We start from the raw sequence: 17,010 nt of genomic DNA on the forward strand, positions 1-17,010 counted from the left end.
AGCCAGGAAAGGACAACATATGTATTTTAGATTAAGTCCTTATTTTTAAGTATAAAGGCTGAACACCTGTCCCTTTTTATCTATGTACATTGCTAGAATCTAGCAATAACTGAATGATCATCATGATAATGGAAAGGTTTTTTTTCTGTCCTTTTTTTCTTTTTTTTTTTTTTTTTTTTTCTAACTATAGAACTGACTCTTGCCTGCCTTTAGAGGTGTAATTACCTTCACTTACACTGAAACTGCTGTGGGTGTAAAATGTTTTAATTCTAATATTGAAAATAAGGGGGTGAGTTAGATAGGAAGGCAACATTCAGTATGAAAAGGCTGTTACAATCAGGCTCACAGAGACACAGCTATCATGATGTTTTAGTAGTGTTTTGTTTCTTGTTTTAATTGAGCATTTCATTTTGATCCCAGTTCCCGCTTCTTGTGCCTTGTAGGCTTGCTACTCTGAGTGCCCGGGAAGGTTCTGTGCTGGTAGTGGAACTGAAGTCAGCTCTGGACACTCAGAATGAGAAAATAAATTGAAACTATATTCTGGCTTTACACGTACCCAAAGCACTCTCACCACCAGAAACAGGGTGACAGACCATCACTGCAAGATAGCTTTCGCCACTACTGCTTCAGTTTCCAAATAGCCTCTTCTCTTTTCTTGGGTCTCTCAGTTTTTTCACATGCTATTTGGCACTGAAGAAACAGGTGGAGAAACCAAACCTTTTAACAAAGAACTGAAAGAATGGATCAAAAAGAAAGAGTTCCTCAAAATCTGTGCAGCTGTAAAGCAGCTAAGAGAAACCTGCCATACAAACTGTCCATAAAGAGTAACAAATATTTCTGCTAATTGTGATACTAACTTTCTTTAATTGTCCTTAGAGCTTTAGCACTCACACCAGGACTGTGCACAAAACATTGTAAGCAGTTCTCCTGTGTGCCTGGGGGGCCTTCACAAACAACTTCTATACATGTAGCAACCCAGAGGTCACCTGCATTCCTGCAGTGTTTGTTCATCAGGAAGTTCAGGACACTGAATTTGTCTTGATGTAAAACTTGTGACTTTGACCCTTCCTATTCCTGGCTTGTGAGAAACACTGGTGTATCTTCAGTAGCTAACACAACATCTAGAGAAAGAACCCATCTTCCCTTTGTGTCCAGATATTCTGTGTTCAACAACCGCAGAAAACAAACTGAATTATAGCAGGTCTCAGTAATTTCCACACTTTTCCTGTGTGAACTCAAAGAGAAACTAGCCAAACAAACAGGCAAACAAACAAACAAATAAACCCAACCATTTGGAACAGATGAACTCTATGTGGACACATACAAGTTTCAAGCTAGGATTAAAAAAACATATCCACTCTTACCTTGTTAAAAACCTTCTGTAACTGTTCTGAAATACTGCCTTACTCAGTCTTGAGGTACCAATACCAGAAATGAGTAGCAGAATCTGGAGGGAAATTCCAGCAGCGCCTGGAGTCCTTACCATGCATGCAACAAGCAGCACGGAGGTGGGACAGAAATCTGATGGGAATCAGTAATTCAGCAAGAACCAGTTCTCCCCACTCCTTTTTAGATTCATAAGATAAATTGTACTCATGTACAATGATGATATAGGCTCCAGTGCTGACAAAGCTGAACTGACATGTCTTTATTTATTGTCTCCCTAAATACCAGGATGTCTCATTTCTTGGATGAGAGATTGGCACACAGATGAACAGTATCTAACTATCAAACTGACCAGAACAGAGGCAGTCAAACAACAACAAAACACGTTTAATCACTCACACCTGCAGTTCAACACCTATTGGTTGAAGGCATAAATTGCTGATAAATTCTGTATTACAATAGTATGTGATTCCTTGGCACTAAGTTATTAATTGGCAACAATGAGAAATAATAGTTCTGATCATCACCCATGGAGTAGGAAGCTATCCCAATCTGGCAGGTGATGACCTGGCTTCAGCTATTCATATTTTTCTCACACCTTGGCTAGACTGTAGCAGTAATGTATACCTGTTCCCAAAGTCATTAATGCTTAAGAAATTCCAGTTAGCTGAGAACAGCTGAAGCATATTTCCTCACAATGCAATCTCTTTCAAATGCATTAGCCCAGCCTCCATTTTCTACACAGTCATCTTCACAGAATCATAGAATGGCTGAGGTTGGAAGGGACTCAAGCAGGGACACCTAAGGCAGGTTGCCCAGGATGATATCCAGGTAGCTTTTGTAATCTTAACTGGAAGGACTTAATTCTGAATTATACTGAAGGTATCAGGCTGTAGTATAAAGGCCATCTATTGCCTCAATCCAGACATTTCTAGTTGAAGATTGCATATGAAACAAAACTGAAACCGTACATGTACACCACACTAACTTCCATTTCAAGTTCACTCTCATCTCACCTACTTCACCATAAATATAATAATATATATACTACAGAAAATACCTTTCCTAGCAAGGCATTCTCTTGTACATACAGGGGAAAAAACTGAGTATTTTTTTTCCACTTCATATCCTAACAAACAGACCATCTTTCTCTTTCTCTAGTCTAGAATACATCCTTTGTAAAGACTTTGTTCCCTTTGACGCCTGATGCGGTGAGCTACTGATGAGGTGTCACCCTCCTCTGGCTTTATTAATGTAAAGAAAACCTGACAATATCAGCTACTGCAAGGGGACTCCATACATTCTGCAAGAAAAATGCCTGGAATTTTACACCACTCAATTTAATGATGATTTTTTTCTTAAATGAAAAAGGACTTCAGGATTTTTCAAGCAGTTATACTGCTGGTCAAAAGTTTTGCATTTTGAATGAAACATTTATTTTATAAAACAAAATGCTTTTGATCTATTTTGCAAGTGCAATATTGTTTTTCAATTTTACTGCAAAACACGTCACCATTTCTACATGCAAGATCTGGGAAGCTTTCTGGGCCTTACAGAGAATTTACTAAGAACCTGCAACAACATTTGCAGCAGCTGATCACCCACTTCCTACTTTATTCATAATCTGCAGAGAGCTGTTCTTTGCTCTGCTTCCCTAACTTGCATATTCATTTAGATACAAGCCATTATTTCAGGTTTCAAAATGATGCTACTTTGGAGCTGCTCAGAGTAAACAGGTACACTTGCAACATTACTGAAGCTCAGTGTTTTTGATGTGATGTTGTCAGATATGCTCTAACAGTGGAGACACTAAGATTACTGGAGACACTGCTCATGCCCTGAAAACAAAGACCACAGAACAGTTTTTATTATTGCCCTCCCTGAGTCCAGGTCCAACTTAAATGAATGCCTGGGTACAATTTTTTTTTTTCTTTTGTTGTCCTCAGCTCCTCTGAGTTTCTTCCCATCAGATGGTAAGCGTGCTTTTTCAGCTTTATGTAATGGAAATCACCTCCACAAAAGGGGAATTCTGGAGGAAGGGAAAAGGGGAAAATGGATACCTAGCACAGATCTCCATCTATTTTAAGATAACTTTGCTGATATTTGCTCATACATCGTGAACAACATGATCGGAACAGATGGAGAATTTATGCCTTTTTTTCAAGCAGAACATCTCATTGATCTCAATTGGTAAATTGTGTTTCCAGAGCAGATGCACAGACTACTTCAAGTTTTTTTTTTTTTTTTTTTTTTTTTTTCAGATAACACAACACCTATTCTTACATTCTCAGAATGACTAAATCTCAGACCACATACCTGGCAGATGATGTATCCCATTCTATGTGAGCATGTAGAGACAAACAGGTAAAATATAAACAACACCAGAAAAATCTACATTTAAAGTTGATATTTGAACAGTTGTTATTAAACATTCATGCTGTCTTACTCCCAAAAGAAAACCTTCAGGTCTCACCTGAAGCACTATGCTATATAAAAGCTTGGAGGACTGAGCCTTCTGGAGACTATGAGGTTAGATATTTAGAATGCTTTTTCTGGGCAGAGCTGATTGGCATGAGGAAAGTGATTTCAAACAACCGATGTGTAATCTTATGCAGAAGCATATCCTTATCTAAAGGGGAACCAAAATTGATTCTCCTTTGAACTGTAGGTTAAACTTTTTGTTGCTTGATGAAAAACCTTTCATGGTTACTTTTAAATTCTTCATATTATTTTAATGAGAAATATTTACAAACCCAAGCCAGTTATTTTTATATCGTATAGAAGTCATTTCTTATGCAGGAAAAAAACAAAAACAAAAACAATGAGAAGTATTCAGAGATGAAGGACATAAGATAGCAATAGTATAAAATAAATCTTCAGTAAACCACTCATATTTGAAATACTTGGATGCAAAGGCAAGTAAAAGAAAATGTGCTAGAAAAAATTTACTTAAAATATGACTACTTATTTTCCAAATAAACAACTGATGAAGGGGTAAACAATTTCATCAACCCATTGTTCAATGTGAAAATGCTTACATCATATATAGTATTCAGTTCTATTTAAAAATTAGTCAAAGGAATATAAACACTGATTGTCTATATAATGAATCAATTGCATAAAAAATTCCCATGCTACAAAACCTCACATTCAAAGCCAGGGATTTTTGCATGTTTTCCCTTCAAGATCTGCAAACAAGGAATATCATTGTTTCAAATGCATACATTTCAGGAAGTTTTGGGTGGAAATTAATGACATCAAAAATGTCCTGTAATAAAATGAATCCTTTAGGATACTAATTGTAGAATATCTTTTTTTTTTTTTTTTTTTTTTTTTTTTAAATCACAAAGCTTCCTAACATCTTTACTATGAAATGCTTCTATTTTTGTTTGTCTTTATCAGTATTGAATTATCACTTCAGAATTCAATAATTATTATCAAAGTATTCGAGAATGACTAGTGGATTCCTACAATTAAATATTTGGATGACTAAATAAACTTTAAGTTAATATGATTTTCAGAATCCAGATATAAAGGACTTGAGGAAAATTATCTTTCAAAAATGTAAGATACTGGAGATATCTCAAATTGGAGATGGAAGATTTGAAGCATGAGAAGTAACCATCTTTCAAAATATGAGCTATGTAAGTTTGTAAGCCTGTAACACTCAAGAAAAGATCTCATGCCAGTTTTAATGAAAGGCCATATATAATTCTGCATTAAATGCAAACAGCCACATTCTTCTACATCTGATTAAATGCTACAGGATCTTTTTCTGAAAATTTGAGAAGAAAAAAAAGTTCATGTTGGTTTTTCAAGTCAAAGTAGATTTGCAAAAGTATGTCATAAAAACGTAAAATCTGAGTCTTCAGTTTAGTTTTGACTTGTTTTTAATAAAAAATATTAAATTTCTTTTCTTTTTCCTTTCTTTTTTCTTTTCTCTGTGATCTTGACAGAATATTTAATAAAAATAAAACGCTTGGCAGTAAAAATCGATATTCTTAGTAAAAAGTTTTCTGTGTGCCTTTAGAAGGACAAATATGAAACAATACAAAGAAAGCTTTGTATTTTGTTTACATAACAAGGTTTTGGTGGCAGTGGGTGGGGGCTACAGATGTGGCCTCTCTGAGAGGAGTCTAGGATCTACCCCGTGTCAAAGACAACCTGGTCCAGCCAACTCAAAAAGGAACCCACCATTGGCCAAAGCTGAGCCCATCAGAAATAGTTGTGTAACCTCTGTGATAACATATTTAAGAAAGGGTAAAAAAATACTGTGCAGCAGCAGTGAGAGAGAGGAGAAAAATGCAAGAGAAACAACTCATCTGACACCAAGGTCTGTGAAAAAGGAGGGGAGAAGGTCCTCTTGGAGCCCATATGGAGAAGACCATGGTGGAGCAGGCTGTTCCCCTACAGCCCATGGAACACTACATTGGAGCAAATATCTATGCTGCAGCCAATGGAGAGCCCCCGCAGGGGCAGGCCCCGGGCCGGAGCTGCAGCCCGTGGAGAAGAGCCCACGCAGGAACAGGGGATCTGGGGGGAGCTGCCGCCCACTGGTGGGGGACCCGTGCTGGAGCAGTTTGCTCCTGAGGGATGGACCCCGTGGTACGGAGCCGTGTGGGAGCAGTTCTTGAAGAGCTGCTGCCTGTGGGCAGCCCCCGCAGGCTCAGTTCGGGCAGGACGGCATCCCGTGGGAGGGACCCCGCCTGGAGCAGGGGCAGGGAGTTGCTGTGAAGGAGCAGCGGAAATGAAGCGTCAGGGACTGACCACAGCTCTGATTCCCCATTTCCCATTCCCAATCCCCCTGCACTGCTCGGGGTGGGGAGGAGGTAGGAGAGTCAGGAATGAAGTTGAGCCTGGGAAGAAAGGTGGTCGGGAAAGGTTTTTAGCTTTTTTTTTTTTCTTACTATCCTACAGTATTTTTAATTGGCAGTAAATTCAATTAATCTTCCTCATGCTGAGTCTGTTTTGCTTGTGACAGTAACTGGTGAGCAATCTCACTGTTATTATCTTAGTCTATAAACTCTTTCATCTCATTTTCTTCCCTTGTTCTGCTGAGGTTGAGAGAGCATCTGTTTGGGCACCTGGCAGCTAGCTGAGGTTAATCCATTGCTGGATTAAATATATAATGATGGACATTTTCAAAGAAGCTATAGAATCAATGTTAATCAGATACTGTCCCCTATCCCAGACATCAGTTTGTGAAACCTCCAACCTGGCAATATCTAAGAGAAAGTAGGAGATCTATGTGCCTTTCTTTGACACTGATATCCTGGAACATACCATTTGGCAGAACTGGACTGCAGAATCTATCACCCACCTTAAACATAAACAGCTGCTTTCGGCTTAAGCAGCTGCTTTCACCTCAAACTGGCTGCAGCTGCTTGAAATAACAGGTGCTTCTTGTCTGCATGGCCTTACACTGGGCTTGGACTAAGACTCAGATCTTCACATTATTCTATTAGTGACTTCACCATCGGGGGAATTTAGGAGTGTGGTAGACAGGCAAGATAGAACAAATTATTGCTCAGAAGAATAACTGTAGACATTACCAAAAACTTTTTCACATGTACGCAAAAAAACTACTAAATTCCTGTTCCTTACAGAGACCAAGTCAGCCAAAGTTAAGCACTATTTCCTAATTAAGCTATTTCTCATGCAAGGGGAAAAAAAAAAAGACCCACTACACTTTTTTTTTTCATACTTAGATGGATACTTAGATAATCCAAAACACTTTTAAAACTGGGTATTTAATAAAATAAATATCAACTGCTGTTAAGTACTCTCACAACAGCACATAACTTGCTAACTGTTTTATGTCTGATTTTTTTTTTTTTTTTTTTCAAGGAAGGATTGTAGAAAAGCATATTTGACCCCAATTCTCCCTCTGAGTGCTACAACCAATGTTCCAAAAAAAGAGAAATAATACTAATCAGCCCTGTGCCACATACAGGAAAACAAATATTTCTCTACGATGGAACTAGGAAACGTATTCTGTGCTTTTGAGAAAGTTGTTTAGAAAAACTTAATTCAAAGCTCAGAAGTGGTCAGCAGTGCAGAAAATCAAACTTTTATGATGAAGTTATTAAGTTGTGCACTATGACTTACATAATATGATCAAATGATGAAGGTTCATAGAAAATATTTCTTCATGTCAACCAAAACAGGTCTAGAAAATAACAGGATAGAATGGAACATACTACTTATGCTTTATATCTGCAAACCTCCAGGGAAATGTTATTAAAACAATACAAAGAAATTAAGGCTTTCCAGCCCAAAGACAAACTTCAGAACATGTCAGAGTTCAAAGATATGAGAAGTATATGCCAAATGTTCTTGTAAATGGAATACAAAGCAGATGTTTGTGTCTAGCTAAATGTGAGAACTTTACACTTCAAAACACATTTTCCAATAATTGTATCAACGACATGTTCAAAGCTTCATGACCACATGCATATTTTTGTATATCTGGGGAAAAAAAAAAAAGTCTCTATTTCCAGCTTTACCATAAAGCTGCCTATGAATTAATGTGATATTTTCGATATACTTAATTGCTACAATTAGTTATAAAGCAGATTTTGAGCAAAATACGTACCAACATAATAAGTGGGGGAACTTCCAGCCAGTTCATATCATTCTTCTCTCACTTAAAATTGTTAACATAATTTATATTCTCATACTTTTCTGGGATACAGACATGTTTCAGAATACTCATGACTTTGTTACAGCATAATAACTTGTCTACCATTACCTACGTAATGCAACCAAATGATGAAGGTTCATCAAAAGTGTTTCCTCATGTGAACCAAATAGGTCTAGGAAATAAAAAGATTTCAAAGACTGAAAAAAGAAAACATAACTTAAAGAGAATTACTTGGTTCCGTTGGTTTTACTGTTTTTCTGTCTAGCAGTTTCCATTTTCTTTGACACTTTCTATGATAAAAGATGTTCTAGCTGTCTTTTTCACGTTTCCTTAGCAACTGTCCTTTATAAGTCATATTCTGAATACTCTTCCATAAAGACTCTTTTTTTGTATGTGGTATAATCCTAAAGGCATTGTGTTGAGCTCACCCAGCACTGACCCTGCTTGAGGGTGGACACTGGATTCTAATACATCACAACACATCATTTAGTTTCATTCAGTCCTTAGCAATTCCCACACCAATTCAGAGTATATATTAGGTATATACTTTGATTCAAAACAGAAATGACCTCAAAACAATTTGAATCACACTGTTAATGTGTATTTGGAATTGTTATTAAGTGATCATTATGTTTCCTCAATAGAATCAATAGCTGCATTGGTTTATCCTCAGAATCTTAAATTATGCATCTTAGATACTGAAGTCTCAGCTCAGGAATAATTATAGCTGACTCTATAAGATTTAGCACAGTCAACTGCAGAAATGACTCTACAATGCATACATAAACTGTAAGTGCATACATGAGAAAAATACAATTATGTGCTTGCCATTCATACTATGATATATACTGTCTATATCTTACTGTTAATTTTACCACAGTCTAATCATATGAAAGGTAATGAGTATACCACATAAAGTGTCACAAACAAAAATGGAGACATTTAGGTGAAGATCCATGAACTATGAACTTCAAAAATTGATTCTTCTGTTTCTTAGCCATTTAATATATTTCAGTGAAATGTTGCTGAAAGAATCCTTTGCGTTCTCCCATTTACAGAGACAGCAAGAGAAAAATGTCCTTAGAGGAAAGCTGGAGAGTTTTTAACTTAGTTTCCACTATAAACTACATGCAACTACTAGTCCATTTATTTATTTATTTATTTATTTATTTTATTCCAGGCAGATCTAGCAAAGTTACATTCATGGCAGACCTGTATGATCATAATTTCAAGTTCACTTCCATAGTTTTCAGGTAAATCTGTGATGGATCAATAACAGTAGATATTAGCACTATGAAATCTAAGAAAAGACTAGGGAAAAGATCTTGAAGGTCTTAAAATCCCCATGAATACTCTTTCTTTAGTAAATATTTTTGGTATAGTTCAGAATTCAACATTTCAACTATGTATATCAAAATCCAGACATTAACTTGCACATAATTATCATGCTATTCTGATCTTTTGACACTTCTCTGAGGTGTACAAGGTTTTATGGCATGCTATAGTTCCTATGTGCAGAGGCATCACATCATTACACATCACTACCACCACTCCACCCTAAGCTGCATTGTTTGATATCACCTAGTTTTAGTTCCATCTGAACAGATTATGTATCTCAAATTACAATTTGTATTATCCCCTTACATCTTATGACTGAGCTGTTGTGTAACTTTATCCAACCTGACACTGAAGTAAAGAAAGAAAACCTCCAGTGACCTTTTAAGTACTGATTCTACCGTAAATAGCAGTGACATCCTGTGATAAAAAAAAATCCCCTATTCTTTATAACATTGGAAGTTTTTGTTTCATCTTGCTGTCAAATAAGGGCAACAATTGGTTGGTTATAAGGGGCTTTGCAAAAACAGTTAGATGCTTACTGTCCACAGGAGCAGTGCTTGTTTGTTAATTACTTTGCCAACAGTGCTGTGCTATTTTTGTTGTACTTCACACTTCCAATTTAATTCCTCTATTCTCTCTTTATGTCTTATCCAACTCAAAAAAGCCATGTCACTGTCAGGGTACACAATACATCTTGGGATAGACCCTCAAGAGGGGCTGCAGGCACTACTGCAACCCATACCATAAACTGTGAGAATTGTTTTGCATGTATTCTTTCCTCCTTGATTCAGTACAGTTTCCTTTCCTTTCTCCCACCATGGCTTGAAATCTTCCTAGAAGAATTCAGAGCACTGGGGACTCTGAGCCTTCAACGGACTTTGTGTGGCTGGCCATCTGTACCCACACAAGCGCACTGAAGTCAGCCCAGGTGCAGTTCTCTGAAAGCAATAGTGTGGTTGTGGCCTCACATGAAAAGGTGTCAGCAAAATGACTTTGTTTCTCTTCTTTTATTTATTTATTGTTTTTTCCCCTAATGAAGCCCTGTTTGAACTTTGGGTGTATGTTATTAATGTTATCATTAGTATTATCTTCTGAATCTAGAAAGCACGTGCAGCCCATTGATTTCAAGTTGATGTAAGTTTGATCTACTCTCAGGAGAATAGCTTTAGAGGAATGTAACACAAAAATTCAGAATCAAAGAATCACAGAATATCCCAAGTTAGAAGCGACCTGCAGGATCATTGAGTCCAACTCCTGGTTCCGTACAGGAGCACCCAAAAACCAAACCCTATGTCTGAGAGCATTGTCCAAACACTTGAACTCTGGCAGCTCAGTGCTGTGACCACTGCCCTGGGGAGCCTGTCCCAGTGCCCGACCACCCTCTGGGTGCAGAACCTTTCCCTAACACCCAGCCTGACCCTCCCCTCTCCCAGCTCCATGACGTTCCTTTGGGTCCTGTCACCGTCCCCAGAGGAAAGGTAACATTTTCCAGGGTGCCATGTATTCACAGGCCGAGACAGGAATTCGTTAAAACCTGTCTTCACTGGAATGTAGCAACAAACTGACAGTCAGCATTTCCTCAGCAACACACTTGTATCTGCAGGGGTGTTATCAGGAAAAGTTTTTCAGGATGAGATTAACATTTCTAATCAAAAACAAAGCAAACCCTACTATTTACACAGGACAGTTTAAATCTTCCCTCACAAAAGAATAAGGCTGCTGCATTTGAGGTGAGCACTTCAGCCTCCAGCATCTAAGGTTTTTCCAGCGTCAAACTCTGGGTTCCAATCAGGCAATGCAAGATTTCCTGCACCCCAGGCACATGTCCCTAACACAATTATATCAACTGCCATGTGTGAAGCTCTTCTCTTCACAAAGGACACCACAAAACTTTGACCCTAGTACAGATCAAAAAAACAAACCAAAACAAAACCACCACCAAAACAACAAAAAGACCCATCATCCCAGAAGGTTAGATCTCAGAATCCCATGTTGCTGAATGGGAAAGCCTTCTCCATTTGCTTGTTCTTTTTGCTCAGGCCCTGAATCACAGCAGAAAATAAAGCAACTATGGCAAGCTTCTGTTTGTTAGGACAAAGTAATGAGCAGGAAGAATTTGTGCTGCGGGGGTGTCATCTCCCTGGCATGACTTTCACTCTTGAAATGACAGCTAAAGAAAAAAAAAAAAGAGAGATAGAAGGCCATTCAGTTTAACTGCCTTTCCAAAGCAGGTATGTGTTGTCATTCAAGTTTAATGTTCCGGGAAACCCAGCAGTGATAAATAACGTTGTCGAGTTGAAAACAAGGTTGTTCAGATTTAGGCTAGAACATAAGGTCTCGCCACCAAAACTGTTCTATGTAAAGTTCTGGCCACAAAGAAATAAGCTTCATTAATTAAAGCCAAGCATAACATCAAGGTCTACATACCAACTCTTCAGGGGAAGGCTAAAGCTCAAGGCCAGTATGAACAGCTTCATATTGATGTGGTTTCAAAATCTTTCATTCTTGCCCTGACTCAGAGTGTGAAGTAGAGAAGACCATCGCTGACCACTCAGTTCTGTTTAGTTGTGTGTGTATTAAGTTGGGTGTGTATCTTCTAACATATTTGGAGAACAACCTGTGCCACCACGTTGGGTAGCTCCATCTTTTGTCCCTCTCCCCATTGCAACTCACCCAGGCTGGTAGCTGTCCTAGTACTGGTTAGTGACAACTGGAGATTTTCCTTTCAACAAAAATTCTGGTGTTATCCTTATAGCCCCGTTCACACAACCAGTTCATTTGAAATGTGTGGAATAAATATTTCTAACCTTCAATTTTAAAAAGAGAGTGAAAAATGTATTGTGACTATACCTGCATGGGCAGCAGAAAACAATAATAATAATAAAAAAGTTGAATAGTAAGATAACAAGATATTTTCTCCATTAATTACTTAAAATAAAATTATCAAATATGTTTTTAAAATAATTGCACTTCTGAGTGATTCAGCCTTGGTCAGGATTTCTCAGTGTTCTAACTAGCAAAGCTCATATTGCTTTTGTTTAATCAAAACATTTGCTGTTGTCCTTTGCTGAAAATGCTATCGTTCCATTTTGAACCTTTTCTGGGCACTAGAGTAAGGACAGTCATGATGAACAGTGCTTTGTGAAGAAGGGATGACTGCTCAAATTGTTATAAATTGGCATACCTCTTTTAAAAGAGAGAAACAAATTTATACCACTCGAGGGCCTGGCCCTGTTCACGCATTTGTGAGAACAATTCCTCATACGGAGAGAGAGGAGAAAAATGGAATATAAACTTGACAAGACAGTACATTTTATGTTATTTACGTTATGCTCCTCATTTTTGAGTAGGAGAAAATAATAATAGAATATACTGTTTCATGCACACTCTGCTTTTGGTGTGACTTTTTGTGTTCACAGAAACTCAGCTCTGAGCCTTTTCATCCGGTCATAACACCTTGTAACGTCTTTTGTCTCAGGAAGCTTACTCTTATGTGTATTACAAAACTGCTGAAACACAAGCAGTGTTGCATTCTAAGTACAGAAGACACAAGGACAAATTCTGTATCAAGTAAATTACATAACTGTACCTGATGCATTGCACATGCACAGGGTGGAGTATTTTAGAGCATCTATTCTCAGCTCTATCGGGCATCTAACTTAAATGCCCTGAAACACTTCATTGGACTTCTCCCTTTCCCACTCACTACATTGGAAATTTGAATCTAAGTTTGATCTGTTTAATTAATCTAAGAGAGATGCTTAAGGCAGACTAATGTAGGTACTGTGAAATGCCCCTCACTATCAGAAACTACTTAGCTGTGTGTTTTACCTGACTCAAATTGTTGCAGGACCTAACTAGTTAAAATGACTTGAGCTAAAAAAATATATGTGAGGACTGGATATACACTTCGCTTCCTAATCTCTGTGCAGGTAACAGTGTACTAAGAAAAACCCAGAAATAAATGAATAATAATAAAAATGTAACAGAAAAATACATTTTTTGTTTCTGTCATTGCTTCTCTCAGATGCACTGCATTCACCTGTACCCATACACCTTAAAACTTTGCTTGTAAAATATGATCAGTTTCATATGCAATCATAGTTCCCAGTGCCTGGCATTATAAGAAAAAAACAGAAAGCTTCCTTCATGTACACTAAAAATTGTAATAGAAACATGACAATTGGCGTCACCTACTCCAGCTGGAGGTAAGAGTAACTGATTTTAGCTTTTTAAAATTATCGAACAATGCCTAAAATGCACTGGCAGAAAATCTTGACCCAAATGTTTTAACAGGTGATATAAGGGAAAATTAAGGACACGCAGAACATCTGAAAAACTCATCTCTTCTTCAAGGAGGAGATAGTGGATTTCTGGGTCTAACTTTAGGAAACTATATTTTTATCTAATAACCTCAGATTTTCAAGGACGTATTTTGAATACCTCAGAAACAGCTCATATTTGTGGCAACTTGTCCTATGGGATGAAAGGAACCTGCTGAAGCAGAACTTTTTGTGTGAGTAGAGTCAGAGAAATTCCATTTTTTTTCACACAAATGTGTATACTACCAGATATTTCAAATATATTCACAGATGTTCTCATCACACACAAAACCACCTCAAGTTTTACAGAAAGCCTGTAATAAACCTTAATATTCATGCCTGGACTACAACCAGCAGAAAGTTAAGTGGCTTACTTCTTCATAAGAACAGTGAGGCAGAGCCTCAGGTGCTACAAACTTCCATGCAACTGAAATCACACAAATCTAACAGAAAACACTAAGTGCAGAAGATGCTTATAGAGTCTGGATTCAGATCCGAGTATGAAATCCATGCAGCTGTACCTGGGAACCCTTCATTCTGTAACAGCATAGTGTTCTAACTTTCTGAACATACTATAAAATACAGCAGCTTATAAGGATGTGTGGTTAGTCACTGTGAAAGGCAAAAAAAAAAAAGAAAAAAAAAAAAGGTGTGGTTACTACAGGTTTACTATCATTTTGATAGCCATCAGACTGTGCCCAGGAAATTCATAAGAGAACAAGACACTGAACACCAACACCTCGTTTATAAGAAGTCAGGACTTCAATGTCTGTTGAGAAAAATACTTAAACTCTCTGCTACAAGTAATAGCTACTTTTAACAGTTTTGAAAAACAAGTGAACTAACACAGAAAACATTCCTCCTACACTCTGTGTTGCTGAGGGAGAGAGAATATAATTTTAATTTCTGCACTGTACAGATGAGATATAAGCATAGATTAAGGCTTTAAGTGGATGTCAGATGCACAGGTCTTGTGTTATTTCTGAACAGAAGGGAGGATTCCACCCGAAATAAATTGAGTGCTAAATGGGTTAAAAAGAAATACTCATGAAAGAAAGAACAGAGAGGACTCACTGTCTTTTGGGATGCTCTTCTGGAACTTTTCCAGGTCCACACTGGGTGGTCGGCAGGGTTTTTGCGGGGGCTGGCCCAACTTGAATAGTGGGGGCAAGGCTTTCCTTTTCGGGACTCCTGAGCTCTTGTCCCCATCCTCCTTTTCTTCTGACCCACCCAGTGACTTTCCTGCAGCAAACACTGTGCTCATCTTACGGAACTTGGGAGGAGATGAACCAGATTCTTCCTGGCTGATTTTGTTGAGAAAGATATTCCTGGCAGCACTCACTCCTTTTTCTTCAGTCTTTTCATCCACATTTTTGGGGGTGCCTTGAGATGAGCTGGACCAGTGGCCAGTAGGTTTCAGAGCCATGTTAGCAAAATGACTGCTTGCAGTTTCTGCAGCACAGTTACTATTTTCATCTGTTTCCTTTGCAGCTTTAAAAGAATGTATTTTTGGCCTAGGACCTCCTAGTCCTTTATGCAGAAGCGCATTTTTACTTGAAGTGTCTTCACTGTGGGAGACCTCATGGTTTAGAGAAGGTTTCTGTGCAAGAGCTGGTTTAGAGGAAGGAGGCTTGGGCTCATTTTCTTGTGATGCGGACATGAACTTTTCCTTAACTCCAGCTACTTTTGAGAATACTGGTTTTGCCTCACTCTCCTGTGGTTCAAAATTTGAATTTGGTTTTGTTCCCAGAGGTCTTTTTTCTTTCTCATGAGGAGCAGTGCTAAGAGGCTTGTTCCCTGCAGGTTTTGGATACAGAGGCTTTGGCTCTTCTTTTGCCAAGTCACTGATTTTGGTAGGGGGTTTAGTGCATCCAGTTTTTCCATCATTTTCCCTGTTAGTTGTCTGAAGCTGAACCCCAAACCTTTGTGCCACTGGTTTCAAATACGGGGGCTTTGGATCCTTTTCTGTCTTATCATCAGCTGAAGGCTTGACCCCCAGAGGAGTCTTAGGATGAACAGGTTTGTGAAAGGTACTGGGTCCTGAAGGAGAAGTTGCATTTCCTTGACTTGCAAATTTCTCAAGTGCTGCTTTCCTTGTCTGTAATCCTGAATGGAGAGGTTGTCCTGCAATTTTGAAGGGTCGACTGTTACCAGAAACATCCTCTGAGGGGTTGTTACCCGCGTTAAATTTCGCCATGAGTGACTTCACATCTGCTTTGCTGTCCTATGAGCATAGAGAAATAAAAAAGAAACAGCAGCAATGAGAAAGTCTCAGTTGCAATGTTCACACATACTGTACTTTAAAGAGTTTCCTGGTCTGAGGCTTGTAGTACTGCTGATTGGCTGTGCAGATATTGTAGCACATCTTCCTGTAGTGTTAGAGAAGCTGAATATTTTGTTAGATCATTGCTATGGTTATGTAATCTAAAATTTTCACTCTAGGTAAATTTTCACTCTAAAATGCCTTTAGAGAGTGGTCATTCAGCTCCTTCCTACTATATAGTAGTATGGTTCATACTATGGTAATTCATACTATAATTTTTGTTTATTTCTGGAATAGGGAAGTGAACACCTGAAAAAAATGCGAAAATATCTACTACTTCAAAATTAAAGCATCCCTAAAAAATTATGAGTCTCCTACAGTGAGAGGTGTAGACTGTGCTGGAACCTAGGCTATATACCAGACTAGTGTTAATCCCATCAGATCTTTGAAGAACTGAAAGCTCCCTTGTGAAAACAGAAAGTCTTCTGGTTTGGGAGGATTGGGTGTCAGTTTTTCTTTCCCTTCTCAGCAATTATATTTCCTTCTGCTCTCTACACACCCCCGCCCCACCCCCCTCCACAATCTCCCTACCCCTTTTGACAAGCTTTGTCCTTGTTTCTGTTCTACATTTTGTATCTGACAAAAACTGTGTACGGTCAGATGGAAAGTGAAAATGCATGGAGAAGAATAGGAAGAAATGACAATCAGTAAGCACAAATACTGTCAAAGATATTTAATCTCTTGGAAAAAAAAGAAAAAAAAGAAAAAAAAAAGTGAACTTTTACCCAATTGTTTACCAGGTGACTAAAACACAGTTTCGCTTGAAAATATCTTAATTTGTCAGATCTATTCATTACTGTTCTAGACCAGCCTTCAATATGAACTGAGAACAAAAGCTCAACACAGTTTGATTCAGTGAAATTATAACACAGTGCAATGAAGGACCTGGGCAAAGTATAGTGAGCTGGTCCAACCACACTGGGCTGGGGCCACTCTTGGCCTCTGAGTGTCCTCAGCAGCAGGAGGGTCCTTTGCCAGCAGACATTGTTGGCAGAGTT

General features: G+C 38.2%; 1 protein-coding gene across 5 annotated transcripts in view; it reads right to left on the bottom strand.

Moving 5' to 3' along the window:
• Positions 1 to 17,010, bottom strand: part of FYB1 (FYN binding protein 1) — a 68,431-nt gene that overhangs the window by 26,468 nt on the left and 24,953 nt on the right. For all 5 annotated transcript variants that reach the window (XM_040541135.1, XM_040541134.1, XM_040541133.1 and 2 more), the window contains exon 2: positions 14,764 to 15,913. In XM_040541135.1, the coding sequence (XP_040397069.1) occupies positions 14,764 to 15,913 (1,150 nt within the window). The remainder of the gene's footprint in view (positions 1 to 14,763; positions 15,914 to 17,010) is intronic.

The sequence above is a fragment of the Cygnus olor genome, chromosome Z, assembly GCF_009769625.2.
Source record: "Cygnus olor isolate bCygOlo1 chromosome Z, bCygOlo1.pri.v2, whole genome shotgun sequence".
NCBI classification, from domain to species: Eukaryota; Metazoa; Chordata; class Aves; order Anseriformes; family Anatidae; genus Cygnus; species Cygnus olor.